This window comes from Staurois parvus, unplaced genomic scaffold (genome assembly GCF_062004578.1).
Source record: "Staurois parvus isolate SC_StPar_1 unplaced genomic scaffold, SC_StPar_1.0 ptg000078l, whole genome shotgun sequence".
In the NCBI taxonomy this organism is placed as follows: Eukaryota; Metazoa; Chordata; class Amphibia; order Anura; family Ranidae; genus Staurois; species Staurois parvus.
The window spans coordinates 11,635,973-11,651,848 of record NW_028317874.1 but is presented as its reverse complement, the minus strand read 5'-3'; the positions used below and the strand labels follow the sequence as shown (position 1 = coordinate 11,651,848).

At 40.3% G+C, this 15,876-nt stretch overlaps 1 protein-coding gene across 2 annotated transcripts in view; it reads right to left on the bottom strand.

Moving 5' to 3' along the window:
- The window catches only part of LOC149469263 (phospholipid scramblase 2-like), an 89,606-nt gene that overhangs the window by 29,294 nt on the left and 44,436 nt on the right, over positions 1–15,876 (bottom strand). For both annotated transcript variants that reach the window (XM_089669537.1, XM_089669538.1), the window contains exons 2-3: positions 9,943–9,975; positions 2,161–2,328 (exon numbers count right to left, since the gene is read on the bottom strand). In XM_089669537.1, the coding sequence (XP_089525663.1) occupies positions 2,161–2,328; positions 9,943–9,955 (181 nt within the window). In that variant the 5' untranslated portion in view covers positions 9,956–9,975. The remainder of the gene's footprint in view (positions 1–2,160; positions 2,329–9,942; positions 9,976–15,876) is intronic.

The following is a 15,876-nucleotide window of genomic DNA, read 5'->3' as shown; positions in this document are numbered from 1 at the left end:
TATGTACTGTCTTTTTTTTTTTTTAATTTAAATATTTATTAGTTTTTCATATTATTACAAAAATTGCATAAGAAGGAGTTCCCTCTGCTGACACACAGGGGTAGCTTGTTCACCAGCCTATTAAACCTGTACAAAATGTTTACAGGATGCAAGACTTCTTACTGGAAACACAGGTGATCATCTGAAAGCCAAAAACTGGTCCTATATTTTTTCCCACCATCAAACTGCATTCCCCAAATAAAAATGAATATGAAAAGCATTTTTATACATGCTTGCGATGCCCAAACCTATTAAATTATAGTGCAATAGAAAGTTTTTATCCCCAATCAATGTATGAAAACACCAAATTAAAAAAGAAAAAAAAGCGCCATATTACAAAAAACACCAAAGTGTCAGCAGCATATACCACCCAAAATAAATTTTGGCAACAATAATCCTAATTAAAAAGGTATGCGCTAATAACAAACTTATACAAAGGTGTATATCATCATCCAAAAAAAACATTTAGTGTTTTAAATAAATTATAGTGTCCAAACATAAATTAGTGTCCAAAAAAAAAAAAATTATATATAAGGTCTACATGCATAGTAATTTGAAGAACTCTTCTACGTTTAATCCTAAAAATATAGGGAATGTATATCTAGATGTTTTTTTAAAAAAAATGGTTGAGACTGAAATTAAAAATCTGAATCTTAAAAATTTTTTTTTATGGAATTGAGTAAAAAGTCATTGGAGTTGTTTAGATCTGATTCAATTAATATATCCAAAAAGTCTCCTTTTTTGATATTTCTTTGAGTCTTTAGTATCAAGAGGTTTAAACAGATATTTATTATCTGCTTTAAATATTGATATACATATATTGTTTGTTATATATAATGTATTTTAATTTGGTTTATATTTTTTATAAATGTTTGTAATTTGATTTGATTTTGAGAAGAGTTGTGCTTTAAGTTCTGTGCATGGCCCTTTAAGGGTTTTTTGTTGTTTGAAGAGCCATGCACAGGATGGAGTATATAATGCTTTTCTGCATATATTTATGTTTCTATAATTTTATATATTTTTTTGTGGGTATTTTTGAAGGAGAGCGGTATTGTACTGATTCAAACCTGCAGGGTATATATATTTTGCTTTTTTTATGTAGTAGAGTGTATATGTATAATTAAATTGGGAAACACCTGTTCAAGCCGGCGTGATTAAGGAAACTAGGAACGAAGTGATTGGCTGGGTGTTAAAATTATGTAGATGAAGGGTGGTATTTATGAGAGCTGTCTGATGTTCCCATTTGTACCGCCCCTTGATGACGTCAGTGTGACGAAACCGGTTGGGCGTGGCCTACTCAATGTGGACGTTAGAGAGCCTTGCTGTTTTGTGCTGTATGTGAGAGATCCGCGGTGAGCGGTAATTGTATCTCACCTTTTTTTGAGATTGAAGCTGGTGTCTGTTGGACACCTTGTTTGTGAGTTTCCTTTTTTAATAAAGAGATAAATGAAAAAAACGTATTGCACCATTATGTTCTCTTTTTTGTCCCTGAGTGTACTGTATGCTCTCATGGAGATATGAGAAAGAGTGGAGAAGTTCATCATAAGAGCTTGGGCTGCAAAGTTGTTTGTCTGTGATTATTATTATCTGGAAGTATTTGAAACTTCACCATATCTATTTGGACATCGGGTTCATTGCTCCCAGAGCACAAGCGCTGTTGCTGGTTTATAATCTGACCAGCCATTAGCTCTGGTGATTTCATTTAATCTCCTTTGGTGGTGGATTTTTCACAATTGGTTCAAGTCACTGAAGAGATATATATATATATATATAAAAAATTTTTGGACACCAATATATATATATATTTTTTGGACACTAATTTATCTTTGGACACTATAATTATTTATTTAAAACACTAAATTGTTTTTTTTTTGGATGATGATATACACCTTTGTATAAGTTTGTTATTAGCGCATACCTTTTAATTAGGATTAATGTATGAAAACACACGATTTCCTCTCATCAATATACTTGCAGGGTTTTCCTGGGCATGCTTCTTTGCATTATGAAGCAGTCACAACATCCAGGCCAACTATATATTCTTGGCATATGTCCTTCATAGGTTACTAAGCCTTTGAATTTTTCTTTTATCCCAAATAAAAGTTACATAGCAACACCCACCTTGGTATCCACCTGGGGGAGGCTGTTGATATCCATATGGAGAGGGCATGCCTGGTCCTGCATTTGGAGGAGGGTAATATCCCTGTGGAGCATTGGGATATCCTGCAGCCGGGCCCATTCCAGCCTGATAGTTGTGTCCTGAATTTCCATCATATCCATAGTTTCCATCTAAACCAGACATAGGAAACAAGTTTTAGGATCATAAAACAAGCTTTAACCATTTTTTTTTCCCTATATGACCATGTAGTAGTACACAATTACTTAAAAACAGGTAATTGCAGAACTGAGTACTGCAATAAAGTAGATATCTATCAATTTCAAAATATATAGGGTAAAACAAATGCATTTCCAGCTTAATAAACTACTTTTGCAATATATTTCTACTAGAGATTGTAATCAGTTATGCAACTTTTACTAAAATTGGTACATTTCTAGGAATTTATTTTTTAAATAACCCACCCATACAGGGTTTATACATGTATTATTATACAGGATTTATATAGCGCCAACAGTTTGCTCAACGCTTTACAATACAAGTATATACTTTAATGTATTTTTCTGTATGTAGTCTATTTTTCAAAAGGGTGGCCTTTGGCTGGACCACTCCAAAAATGCACATCTTCTGAAGCCACTCTGTGGTAAAATTCTGCCTAAAATTCAATTGAAGTAGGGTAAATCTGACACTGCTCAGTTCCAGTACATCAGTGTATGTAAATCTCAAAAATTAACCTCATATTTGCCACCTTTGGTCTGTTAAAGTGGTTGTAATGGGTGAAGGTTTTTTTACCTTCATGCTTTCTATACTTATCTGAGCCCAATCTTGATCCAGCGCTGCACAAGAGTAGGAGCTTTCCTGTGTCTCTCTCTCCTAATTGGCTGAGACAGCAGCAAGAGCCATTGGCTACTGCTGCTGTTAATCACAGCCAATGAGGAGGGAGCAGGCAAGGGCAGGACTGAGCCAAGCTCTCTGTGTCCCATAGAGACAGAGCCAGCTCAGGAGCGAGTAGGCATGAGTGCCCCTAAAGCAAGTGGTTTGTTCTGGGAGCAAATCAGCAAAAGGAAAGCGCCAGAAGTGCCAGTGGGGCCTAAAAAACGAGGAGGATCAGGGATGCTCTGTGAAAAACCATTGCACTGAAAGATGGCAAGTATGATGCTTATTTAAAAAAGAAAAAAAAAAAAAAAAAAATCGGTTGGTAAGGTGTATGAGTCTAGCAGCAGCATTCATAATAGACTGAATGGGGAATAGCCTGTGTAACGGTAGACCAGACCAGTGAGGAGGGAGTTGCAGTAATCGAGGTGTGATATAACCAAGGTGTGGATAAGTTGTTTTGTGGTGTGATTGGTCAGGAAGGGGCGGATTTTGGAAATGTTCCGGAGGTTGAGGCAGCAGGATTTGGCCAGTGAGTGGATGTGGGGCCCAAAAGGAGAGGTCAGAGTCTAGGATTACGTCTAGCACCTTGGCATGAGGGGAAGGACCAATGGTTGTGCTGTTGATCTTAATGATAAGGTCGTGAGTAGGGGATCGGGGAGAAGGAAATATTACAAGCTCAGTTTTTGAAAGATTCAGTTTAAGGTAGTGATGTGACATCCATGCTGATAGGTTGCTTAGTAGATTTGTGATACGTGAGGAGATTGAGGGGGTGAGCTGGGGAGTGGAGAGATAGATCTGGGTGTCATCAGCATAGAGGTGGTATTGGAAGCCATGGGAGGTTATCAGCTGGCCCAGGGAGGAGGGGTAGAGAGAAAAGGAGGGGCCCAAGAACATAACCTTGGGGTACCCCAACAGAAAGAGGAAGCGGAGTAGAGGAGCAGGAGTTGTGACACTGAAAGTGTGCTGAGAAAAGGTAAGAGGAGAACCAGTAGAGAGCAGAGTCACGGAGGCCGATGGAGTGGAGTTTACGAAGGAGGAGTGGGTGGTCGACTGTGTCAAAGGCAGCGGAAAGGTCAAGGGGTATGGAGTAATGGCCGTTGGTTTTAGCAGTTAGTAGGTCATTAGTGAGTTTTAGTAGGGCAGTTTCTGTGGAATGTTGTGGGCAGAAGCCAGACTGTCGGGATCAAGAATGTTGTTGTCGGTGAGGTAGCAGTTCATACGGTTGTGAACAAGGCGCTCGAGAAGCTTGGAGGCAAACGGGAGCAGGGAGATGGGTCTTAAGTTATTCAAACAGGTGGGGTCCAGCGAGGACTTTTTGAGGATGGGGGTAACTAGTGCATGTTTGAGTGGGGAGGGAAAGGTGCCCATGGAGAGTGAGAGGTTGAAGATGTGGGTCAGAGAGTTTAGGATAGAGCAGGAAGGAGGCTGCAACAGTCATGAAGGGACAGGATCCAGGGGACAGGTGGTGAAGTGGGCCTTGGAAAGGAGTTTGGTAACTTCCTTGGTGGTAACAGGGTCGAAGGAGGAGAGAGCGTAGTTTGGTGTAGGACCTAGTATGTTGGTTAGAGGAGGAAGCTTGACACTAGAGATCTCATCACGAATTGTGTCAATCTTGAAGTGACTGGCAATCTCCTGTGCAGTAAGTAAGTTGGTGGGTGGAGGCAGTGGGGGGGGGGGGTGGAGTAAGGCATTAAGGGTAAAGAAGAGTAGAATAACTTGTCAAATCCACGTCTTCAATGAGAGTTTAGAAAAATACTCAAACATTTATATCCACATTGGATCAAGTTGTTGGTGTAGCAGTCGTACCCACAGAGATGGATGCGGTTCAACCATTTTGCTCCAACCCTCCATCTTGTAGATCTCTCTCCCCCTCTTTGCTCATCCCCCTCCCTCGCTGTGGGGTGACATGTGGCCTGAGTGATGGCAGAGGTCACAGGCAGCCAAAGCACAGCAGGGAGCTCAGAGCTTTAAAACCCCCAGTGGAGCTGGGGTCTAGCTGTCTGCTAAATGTGCAATCTGGGATATCGGAAAAGCGTAAACCAAGTCCTTCACTGAGTTCAAAGACATTCCAGATAAGTAATAAACTAGACACCATATTCAAAATCCAATTTCCCCCTATGATTTCATATCTTGGAATATGAGTGACTTACACAAAAAACAGGCATATCTTCAGATTGGTCACGTTGAGACAAATAGTTTGGTATATTACCTTCCCTAGCCGAGAGCAGAAAATAAAATCTCCTTAATCATCCTAGCAGGTATGTTATATTTCATATGTAGAACTTCAGCAGATGATTCTGCATATTAATTTCCCTGTGGGTGGAATGTTACATGTACCTAGGAAAAGTTATGGGCCAAAATATAAGCTATGGTAGTTTCCGGTTATAACTTAGGTCTCCACCTACACCTCCCTCCCCAAATAAGGCAATTGGTTCTCTGTTGCAAGGAGACACCCTGCGGAAATCCTACAAAAAGGCTGTTATGCTTGGAGTGGGGTGGGTGAGAGAAAGAAAGAAGAGTCTCCTGTGTAACATCGAAACTGACAGTGTGAGACAAGAAATCCTTTTTGAGCTCATAAGACTTGAAACTGCTTAAACCAAGGCTGATTGGCAAGTACTTTAACCCTCGAAACTCCTGTTCTCTTTGCTGTGCTGTTGTACTCTGTATATTTATATACAGTGAGGAACAGAAGTATTTGAACACCCTATGATTTTGCAAGTTCTCCCACTTAGAAATCATGGAGGGTGTGAAATTCACATTGTAGGTGCACTCCATCTCTGAGAGACAGAAAAAAAAAAAAAAAAAAAAAAAAAAAAAAAAAAAAATCAGGAAATCACATTGTATGATTTTTAAAGAATTTGTCTTGCACTGCTGAACAGAAGTATTTGAACACCTAAGAAACAGAAAGAATTCTGGCTCTCAAACACCTGTTACTGTGCCTTTAAAAAGTCCACCTCTGCTCCACTGATTAATCTAACTTAGTAGCACCTGTCTGAGCTCTTTAAAGACACCTGTCCACCCCACAGTCAGTCAGACGCCAACTACTACCATGGGCAAGACCAAAAAGCTGTAAAAAGACACCAGAGACAAAATTGTGGACCTCCACAAGGCTGGAAAGTGCTACGGGGCAATTGCCAAGCAGCTTGGTGAAAATAGATCAACTGTTGGAGCAATTGTTAGAAAATGGAAGAGGCTAAAAGACGACTGTCAGTCTCCCTCGGACTGGGGCTCCATGCAAGATCTCACCTCGTGGGGTATCACTGATAAGAAAGGTGAGGAATCAGCCCAGAACTACAAGGGAGGAGCTGGTCAATGACATGAAGAGAGCTGGGACCACAGTTTCAAAGGTCACTGTCGGTAGAACACTACGCCGTCATGGTTTCAAATCATGCATTGCACGGAAGGTTCCCCTGCTCAAGTCATCACATGTCCAGGCCCGTCTGAAGTTTGCCAATGACCATCTGGATGATCCAGAGGAGGCATGGGAGAAAGTCATGTGGTCAGATGAGACCAAAGTAGAACTTTTTGGTCTAACCTTCACTCGTTGTGTTTGGAGGAAAAAGAAGGATGAGTTGCATCCCAAGAACACCATCCCTACTGTGAAGCATGGGGGTGGTAACATCATGCTTTGGGGGGGCTTTTCTGCAAAGGGGACTGGACGACTGCACTGTATTAAGGGGAGGATGAATGGGGCCATTTATTGTGAGATTTTGAGCAACAACCTCCTTCCCTCAGTCAGAGCATTGAAGATGGGTCGTGGCTGGGTCTTCCAACATGACAACGACCCGAAGCACACAGCCAGGATAACCAAGTAGTGGCCCTGTAAGAAGCATATTAAGGTTCTGGAGTGGCCTAGCCAGTCTCCAGACCTAAATCCAATAGAATATATTTGGAGGGAGCTGAAACTCTGTGTTGATTAGCGACAGCCCCGAAACCTGACAGATCTGTGTGGAGGAGTGGGCCAAAATCCCTGTTGCAGTGTGTGTAAACCTGGTCAAGAACTACAGGAACCGTTTGACCTCTGTAATTGCAAACAAAGGCTTCCGTGTCAAATATTAACACTGATTTTCTCAGGTGTTCAAATACTTATGTTCAGCAGTGCAAGACAAATAAAATTCTTTAAAAATCATACAATGTGATTTCCTGAATTGTGGTTTTTTTTTTTTTTGTTTTGTTTTTTTTTTTTTTTTTTTTAATTCTGGCTCTCAGAGTGGGAATGCACATATAATGTGAATTTCAGACCCCTCCATGATTTCTAAGTGGGAGAACTTGCAAAATAGCAGGGTGTTCAAATACTTCTGTTCCTCACTGTATATATTGGTCACATCTTTGTTCTGTAAATATTTTTATTGCACCCTTTTGACCTTTTAGTAATAAATCTTACTTTCTGAAAGTGTTGGAACGGTTTCTAACGCCTTTAAAGCAAACTACGAATTCCTGCCTCTAAAGAGCGCTACTGTGTGGGTTTAACCCTCTGTATAACCTGTCTGTGGTGACAGTGGTATACAGAGGATTATTTCAACCATCAGTGTTATTGCTGATATTGCAGAGTTTCCTCTTTCTCTGTACAAAAAGGAGGTGGTGGCAGTGTGAAGGGTTAATTGCGTAATTAACCTGACCCAGAAACAAACAATCGCTCTCAGGCTGCAGGTACACAGGTTGTGGTTCATTAGCTGGAAAATCTGTGTGCAGGGTGCAGCTGGGCGTGGCATTGTTACGCATGTGACATTTCGGTTTTAGATTGGCTAGTCCTTCAGTCACGAGTTTGGTGAGAAGGGCAGGGGTCTGACGCCGTGAACGTCACAGTTGGTGCTACCTATCACCTTGGAAAGGCAGATGTTATTGTACAAGAACAGAAGTAGTGGCTTGACAAGTTTCAAAAGGTCTTCAACATTACAGAACAAAGCCCAGCTGAATGGAACTACTACTAGAGAGTCAATGACAGATATGTCTCAGGGCCTGTTCACAGAAGATTCAGACTTGCAGGCAGTATTGCTGCGATTCTGCCAACGATTCAGAATTGTGGCAAAAACACACAATTCGTGTTTAAGTGCTACTGTTAACAGCACCCCAAATGCGGTGCAGTTCTGCTAAAATTGTGCCACAACAGAATCGCACAGCAAAATGTTTTTTTAAAAATTGTGCTTAGCCTTTCGCCCAGAATGGAGGAGATTTTTTAAAGCAACAAAAAACACGCATAGGTCAGCCCACTGAAGTGAACAGGCTGCCCTATGCACAACATGCAGAAAAGAGTGTAAATCACACTTTGCATTGCAGGAATGAGTGTTGCCACTTGCGATTTTTCAATATCTGAATGGGGTCTCAAAGTGTGTGCCCTCTTCCTCAGAGCCGATATTCCATATTACCTTTCCTATATACATCCCAATCCCTTAGCAAGTAAGGGCCAACAAGAATCTTGTTGATCTTTGCCTTAGTAACATTATTGCTAGAAAAAAAAAAAAAACACAAGCATTGTATCCTCTATTAAACCTGGATTCAGAATGTATTGAAGAGGGAGGGAAAAAAAAAAAAAAAAGAAAAAAGGAGTATGCGTGTGTATTCCAAACCAATATAATACTGCAGAGACTTCAAATTCAACTGCAAGCTGATTGTTGATTTCACAGTTTTCATAGCTATCAGAATCAGATAGTTTGCGAAGGTTGTCCAATGCTGTCCTTCAACAAGCAGTACTATAAAACATTTAGCAGAAAAGAGAAAAAGGGTTGTACAGCTAACCAAACTTGACTCTTGTATCTTTTCCTTAATCCCTAGTTATTTTCTGCAATATATAGGACAACATAAGACAGACTCTCTAAACTACCCCATAGCTCTAAAAACAATGATCAGATGTTGTGGAAGTCCCAGCACCATTATTTGGAAGGCCTTTTAAATCATTTTGCTTAGTCACCTCTTTAAACAGTGGCCTCTTGTCTCTTTCAGCAGGTTATTGGTCTCTAAAACTACCCACCAACTGCTACAACGGTATGAATCAATAGCAAATGGCAGGTTATTGGTCTCTAAAACTCAGTACTTTCTAGTAGTCTTTTGTAACACATCAGGATCCTCTAGTAGTTTCAACATGTCCGTGACTTCTAAGAAATATATCATATAGCAGTCTCTTGTAATGGTCATGGCAAAGAGGGTGAAGGGGCGGGGGGGGGGGGGGGGGGTGCATGCCTCTGCTGGCACCACACAAGCTCATCAAATCCGTCATGCTTTAGCTCCATCACATAAGCAATTTCCTGCTTATTGATGCTATGCGTTCGTAAATGTCAGTTTGACTTTTTTTAATGGATAAAAAAAAAAAAACACAAAAAAACAAAACAAAAAAAGGAAGGGGTAGTTTACTTATCATAAACCCTAATGCTGTTTAAATTTGGTGTTCTAGTCTTTTTTTTTTTATAATTTTAGTTTCTGGAATATCTGAGGATATTTCCAAGTTTCATCAATAAATTAAGTCCTCCAGGGTTGGTTCAGATGATATACCAATACCGGATTCACGTCTAGGAGTTTTCCATTAAAAATAAACTGAAAAACACTCAAACCCATGTTAATACACTACACATCTAATGTGTGATAACAGCATTTTCAAAGTGCGCATCACAATGTGTTTTGCACATCTTAGCGCATGTATTTTCATTGAATTGAGAAGATTCGCTCCAGCATTCTGGTAAAAAAAAAAAAAAGAAGGTTGAGATGCAGATAGGCACTTGAATGCTTAGAGTTTATAAAATAGGAGGTGCTATAACACTATTAGCTCTGAGAATCAAGGGAAGGACCCTGAAAATGGTTCTGTTAATACGCACCACATAACGATACGTGTACCATGCCAACTGAAGTCGTGTGGACAAAGGGAAACAGAGCAGACTCTTCTGGGTTAGGATTTCAAAGAAAACTGTTGAATAGCTTACCTTTCATTTCCATGATGTCAGAAGCGTCCAAACCTATAAAAAAAACAAATATATTAAAAAACATGCTAATACAGTAGGATATGTTATTGAAAGTAAAAGAGCTGTCATAGATAGTCATCTACAACTGAATCCACAGAGACATGATTCAATGCATTTGTGTACAAGGTCGTATTGCTACATGCAACCATCACTGTTCTGAAATTACAATCCAAACAAAAAACTTTGTATGACCAAAAACGCAAGCACATAGGAAAATATAAAAAAATAAAGATATATATTTTCAAGGAGAACCACCATCACACAGTATTGCCCCAGTTACCAGCAGGACAAAAGCCTGCATTAGATTTATAGCTTCAAAACAAGAATTTGAATCCAATTAATACATACAATCAACTACATTCCATATTTGACACTGACAAAATAGGGCCCTAAGCCTTTTGTTAAAACTAAACAAACCTTGGCTAGGCACTTTCAAAGGTTAAAGTTTAATCATTTATTTTGTGATATTGAACCAAACACAGTTACTTGTAATGGTGTACATCTCATTACCTACAAGATGCTACTTCATAGAAAAATTCTTCTTTCATGCTACCGGATACTGTACAGAGGCAGAAGCAATCTTCCAGGGTTAATCGCACCAACTTCTCGCCCACATTCTCCACCTTTGAGCTGGAGAATCTGATATAGAGATATTTCATAGTAACGGCCACTGAGATCTTACTTTCATAAACTGGCAGTTTGTGACAAAAACAGTTGTGTGCTGTGATGAGAAGGGAAGAACATTTTCTCTACTACTCATCTCAGCTACATAAACCTGTACACGAGAGACCTGCCGTGATCCTGAAGATCAGCTTTTCTCTCTTTTATAAAAACAGACACCATAGTGAATGAACAATCTTCTGTATGTACTGCAACATTATTGTGATAATCTAAGATTAGGAAGATTCAAAAATAGACATGTTGGGAACAAAAGTTATGGCCTCGGGGATAATTACAAGAATAGGCTGTTCCAGAATCTTATTTTAACAGACGAAAGTTCAAATAACGCACAAACATCAGATGGATACAACCCCCTTTTTTTGGTCTAGAATGTTTAGGGTAGATTTTACCTTTATTTCACATTGAAAAGGCAGGACTCTACTACAAAAACAAAACTTCAATCTTGCATTATAGACTACATTTCTCTCCTAGTAGAATTACAAGATATATGCACAATAACAGGTTAGATTGTAAACTATAATGAGCAGGGCCCTCTGATTCCTACTGTATTGCATTGTAACTGTACTGTCTGCTCTTATGTTGTAAAGCGCTGCGTAAACTGTTGGCGTTAAATCAATATTAGTAATATGTATTACTAACCTTTATATATTATAATAATACTGGTAAATAATAAAACTAACTAAGAGAAGCAAAAAGGAACAATGCATTCTATTTGGGTTCTGTACGGGTGAACACACCATAACTGCATTTACAAGAACATTTCTATGCTTTGGAGAAGGAATGCATGATTCAGGTATGTTCATGTGGCCCCAGATTTTTGTATTTCCTATTACTCCAGTGCAAGTGAATCACTGTCCTCTGGTGCAAGGATTTTAGTGTTTCAGTGCAGAACCTGTGTTCTTCGGGCAATGAGACGTACCCAACACTGGACGAGAAACCTATGCACAAAAAGGTGTTAGCGTCCGAGCTACATTTTGTTAGGTTAGTTTTAGGCTTGGCTTTACTAGAATTAAATCTTAAAGTGTTACTAAAGTGTGATTAACCCCTTAGGTTCCACAGTGAGTATAACAAGCATGCTTTACTGCATATACAGACTGATTTTACGGTTGTGGGTTTAGTAACACTTTAATGTCTCTCCCCGATATTCCTGTGCATTGGGTCCCAGTTTCTAGTACCTTGGGAGTCCATTCAAAATTAATAGGCTGCCTTAATGCAACACAAATTTGCAGACTTAAGAGGTAAAGAAGAGTATTCATTCCCTTGTTCTATCTCGCCTTGACTGTTGTAACTCTCTCCTCATTGGCCTACCAAATCGCAGGCTATCTCCTCTTCAGTCTATCATGAATGCTGCTGCCAGACTCATCCACCTTACTAACCAATCCATATATGCTATCCCTCTCTGCCAATCCCTCCACTGGCTTCCCATTGCCCAACGGATAAAATTCTAAACATTAATAACAAAGCCATTTATAACTCTGCCCCAAATTACATCACCGATCTTGTCTCCAAATACCACCCAAACCGTATGCTCCGCTCCCCGCAAGACCTCCTACTCTCTAGCTCCCTTGCCTCCTCCTCCCATGCTCATCTCCAGGACTACTCCAGAGCTTCCCCCATCCTCTGGAACGCTCTACCCCAAATTTATCAGACTATCGCCTACTCTGCTCACTTTTAGGCGATCTCTGAAAACCTATATCTTCAGGGAAGCCTATCCTGCCCTCAGCTAATAATGGAATCTTCTACTCTTTTAACCAGTCCATCCCCCACAGGTACTATCTTTTGTACCACTAGCCCCTCCCTCCTAGATTGTAAGATCCAAAAGGAGCAGGGCCCTCCTATCCCTCTTGTATTGAACTGGATTATATTGTAAAGCACTGAGCAAACTGTATATTAATAATAACTAGAAAAGCTACAATTTCTGGGGAAATTGTGTGAAGTGTTTTTGCCTCCACCAGTAGTCTACAACTGGAGTGGGCGGAGTAACTGGGTGGAGTGGCTTGAGTAACTGTTGTGTGTTTGGAGTGGCTGGAGTAACTGTGAAAAGGTTGGACTGGGCAGAGTAACTGTGTGGAGTGCTTGGAGTGAGTAAAGATAGTAAACATTACACTAACCAATTGTTTGATCAAATTTAAAAAGTGCACATGGCAAGCTTGATAGAGTGAGAAATGCATTTCAACTTCTACTTATTTATATAGCGCATTTAATTGCAATGCTGTTGCCTAAAGTGCTTCACAGTTACATTAAAACATACAGTTATAAAAACATTAGCAGCATTATCACCTCAAATACTCTCTACTGTAGAAAACTTATTTCCAAACCTTTAACCAGAAGCCGGCCAAACTGTCACGAATTCAAAATTAGATTTCAAATAGGGCAGAGAAGAACGGTTAAAAACAAACTGCTCCAAATTGCTCACTTCACTGGCGTCTTCAAATGGTCGTAGTTTTAAAAACTATAAATCCTACAGCGAAGAGCTTTATATTGTTAGAATCACAAGACCCAGACCTACATTTTGATGCATAGTATGTCTCTAAAATATTAAAAATGAAGGCACAGTCGCAGTTTGGAAATTGCCCTTCAAATTTGAGGTGGCTAGAGTGCAGTTTCAATGAATATCAATGGGTGGCGTGAGTTGCAAACAAATGGTCATATTGTGAAAACTATCAGGACTTTGGCTTAGCCGAGGACATTTTTAGTGGCAGCAGGGATACCTGAACGTTTTGATATAAGATTTGTGTAGGTGGGCTTGAAAATGAGGCAGTGATGGCAGTTTAGAAATCATGTCCTGATTTTTCAGCTCACACTCTAGTTTTGAACATTCCGCCATTCATTCCTATGGGACCAATTTCACCACAAAAACGCCAATATTTTGTGAACCATTCGGCGAAACGTTCCACAAAGTAATAGCACACCAATCGGGAACAATCCACACGTTTCGGTATATTACGGTCTATGTAGTGTAAAAACTGTGGGAGGAGTTAGGGTGGTAAATTTGGCTATAATAATAAGAATATATATGTGAGATAACAGTAAGTGGTCTTGCCATGCAAGAACACTTAAGGAGTAAAGCATCCCAATCTTTAGTGTAGGATACAATTTTATTGTTTGTAAAACTCAGGGCAGCTGCAGTGGTTTTGGCACAAGAAGCCTCACACCAAAACTTCCAGCACCATACTCTTGGCCCAACCAATTAACTGCATTGTGGAGAGTAGGGCAGCAACAAAGCCTCACCATTGCACTTGGTTTAATGAAACTGCCTCCACTTCCTTCAAGGTCTGTGCTTCATGTCCTGCCTCTAGAAAACAGTGGGGTTTAATTACGAAAGTCGGTTCACTCAGAATGTCGTGCAGCTGTGTATGGTAGCCAATCAGCTTCCTACCTCAGCTTGTTCAATTAAGCTTTAGCAATAAAACCTGGAAGCTGATGGATTTCGATGCAGAAGTGCACGAGATTCTGAGTGGACCAGATTTAGTAAATAAACCCCCAATATGTCAAGTCTTTCTTGCCCTTCCATCCCAGCCTCTTCCCTTGGGTTTCAAATAAAGTACATGCTGTGAGGAGTCAGTCAGTCTCACTTCTTCAGAATGGCAAGACCTATCCAACCATGCTTTTTGTAGCGATTATTTTTTTCTTGATATTGGTATATGGTTAATGCTCCTCGTTCAGTACTGGAGATGATGTCTGGCCACCTGGTGACAATTTACTAAAAGACATCCGTTGGTGAAGATCTGCAGTTTGGAACAGGCAGCATAGACGTTGGGGACGGGATTGTTGTCAGATTCATAGATTAAGTCAGATATGACAGGAGTCAGGACTTTTAAAAAGTAGTTTCTAAGTTTTGTTATTCTGCTGAGCTTGTATCCAGATCTACTGCCTGGCTGCGGTTATCAGCAAGGTGCACCAGAAAGAAAAAATATATATTATCAGTGATAAAAGCTGCTTTTCGAGCCTTATGTATATACTTATCAAAAAGGCCATATGAACAAAACAAAAACGAGTTCAAAGTTTGGTTAAAACAGAACTCCACCTGAAAAAGGGAAGTTACGCTTTAAGGCTTTGTCCCCCGCTCCGGATTGGGGAGCAGGTACCCAAACTTGACAGGTACCTGCTCCCACTTCCAGTGCGATCACTTAAGGCGGTTGGAAGTGGAAGCTGTCCTCCCCCTCCTTGTAGTCTTCTGGGACATTGACAGGTCTCAGAAGATTACGGGACCATTCACAGAACGCAGCGCTAAACGCGCATGCGCAGTAGGCACCTGGCTGTGAAGCCGAAAGCTGTCAAAGCCAGATGCAGGCACTGGGGAGAGAAGAAGACCAGTGAAACCAGTCGTGGTAAGAACACAACTGGTAACACTTTTTATTATTACCCTCCCCACCTAGGGGAGAGCAACATCTACTTTTTCCTGATGGAATCTCAGGAATGTAAAGTACCCAAAATCTAGGTGAAAAGATGCTCCCAGCACTGTGCTCTAGTGTTTTCTTGCAAGGTTTGAGTGCTCAACATTCCCCAGAGTCTTGTCAAGATTATGATCATATAAGGCTTAGGCCCCTTTCACACGGGAAGGACGTTGTTGAGATCAGCAGGGGATCTGTTTGCTGATCCCATGCTGATCAAAATTACAGGTCCACTCACGATTTTTGCAAAACAGACATGGACCGAGCTCTGATTCTATAGGTGGCTGGGAGTACACAAATTCCGCTGTTAGTTTATACCCAACTGCCCTCCGATTGATTAGATGGAGGAAGACATTTCCCCCTCAGTTTTTTTTTAGTGGACTAGATCAGATCCGATTAGCTCTATCCAATCAGGTCTGCCTGAAAAACTGACAGGTGGACCCAATTGGACCAGCCATGTGAAAGGAGCCTTAGTAAACCAGCAATCAAACTGGGTCTCAATCCACACTGGATGTTAGTTGTCGTATACAATGTGTCCTTTTCCAGCAATCCACATTAGTTCTCGAATTTCTATCTTTTGGTAAACAAAATATGATGCTACCATTTTGTCTTTAACAAGCAATAGACATAATTATAAATTCCAAATAGGGAATTCAAGTTCGGAAGATCTGCTGGATGTTCAGCCATTTCATGGATCCGAATTTCAACTATACAGTGACAATCCAATCTACATGGGAGAGAAAGGGGTCCGAATATGCCGGCTCACAAAAATTCACAATTTACAATCCTACTTATATTGCAAATATTGCAGTATGTAGGA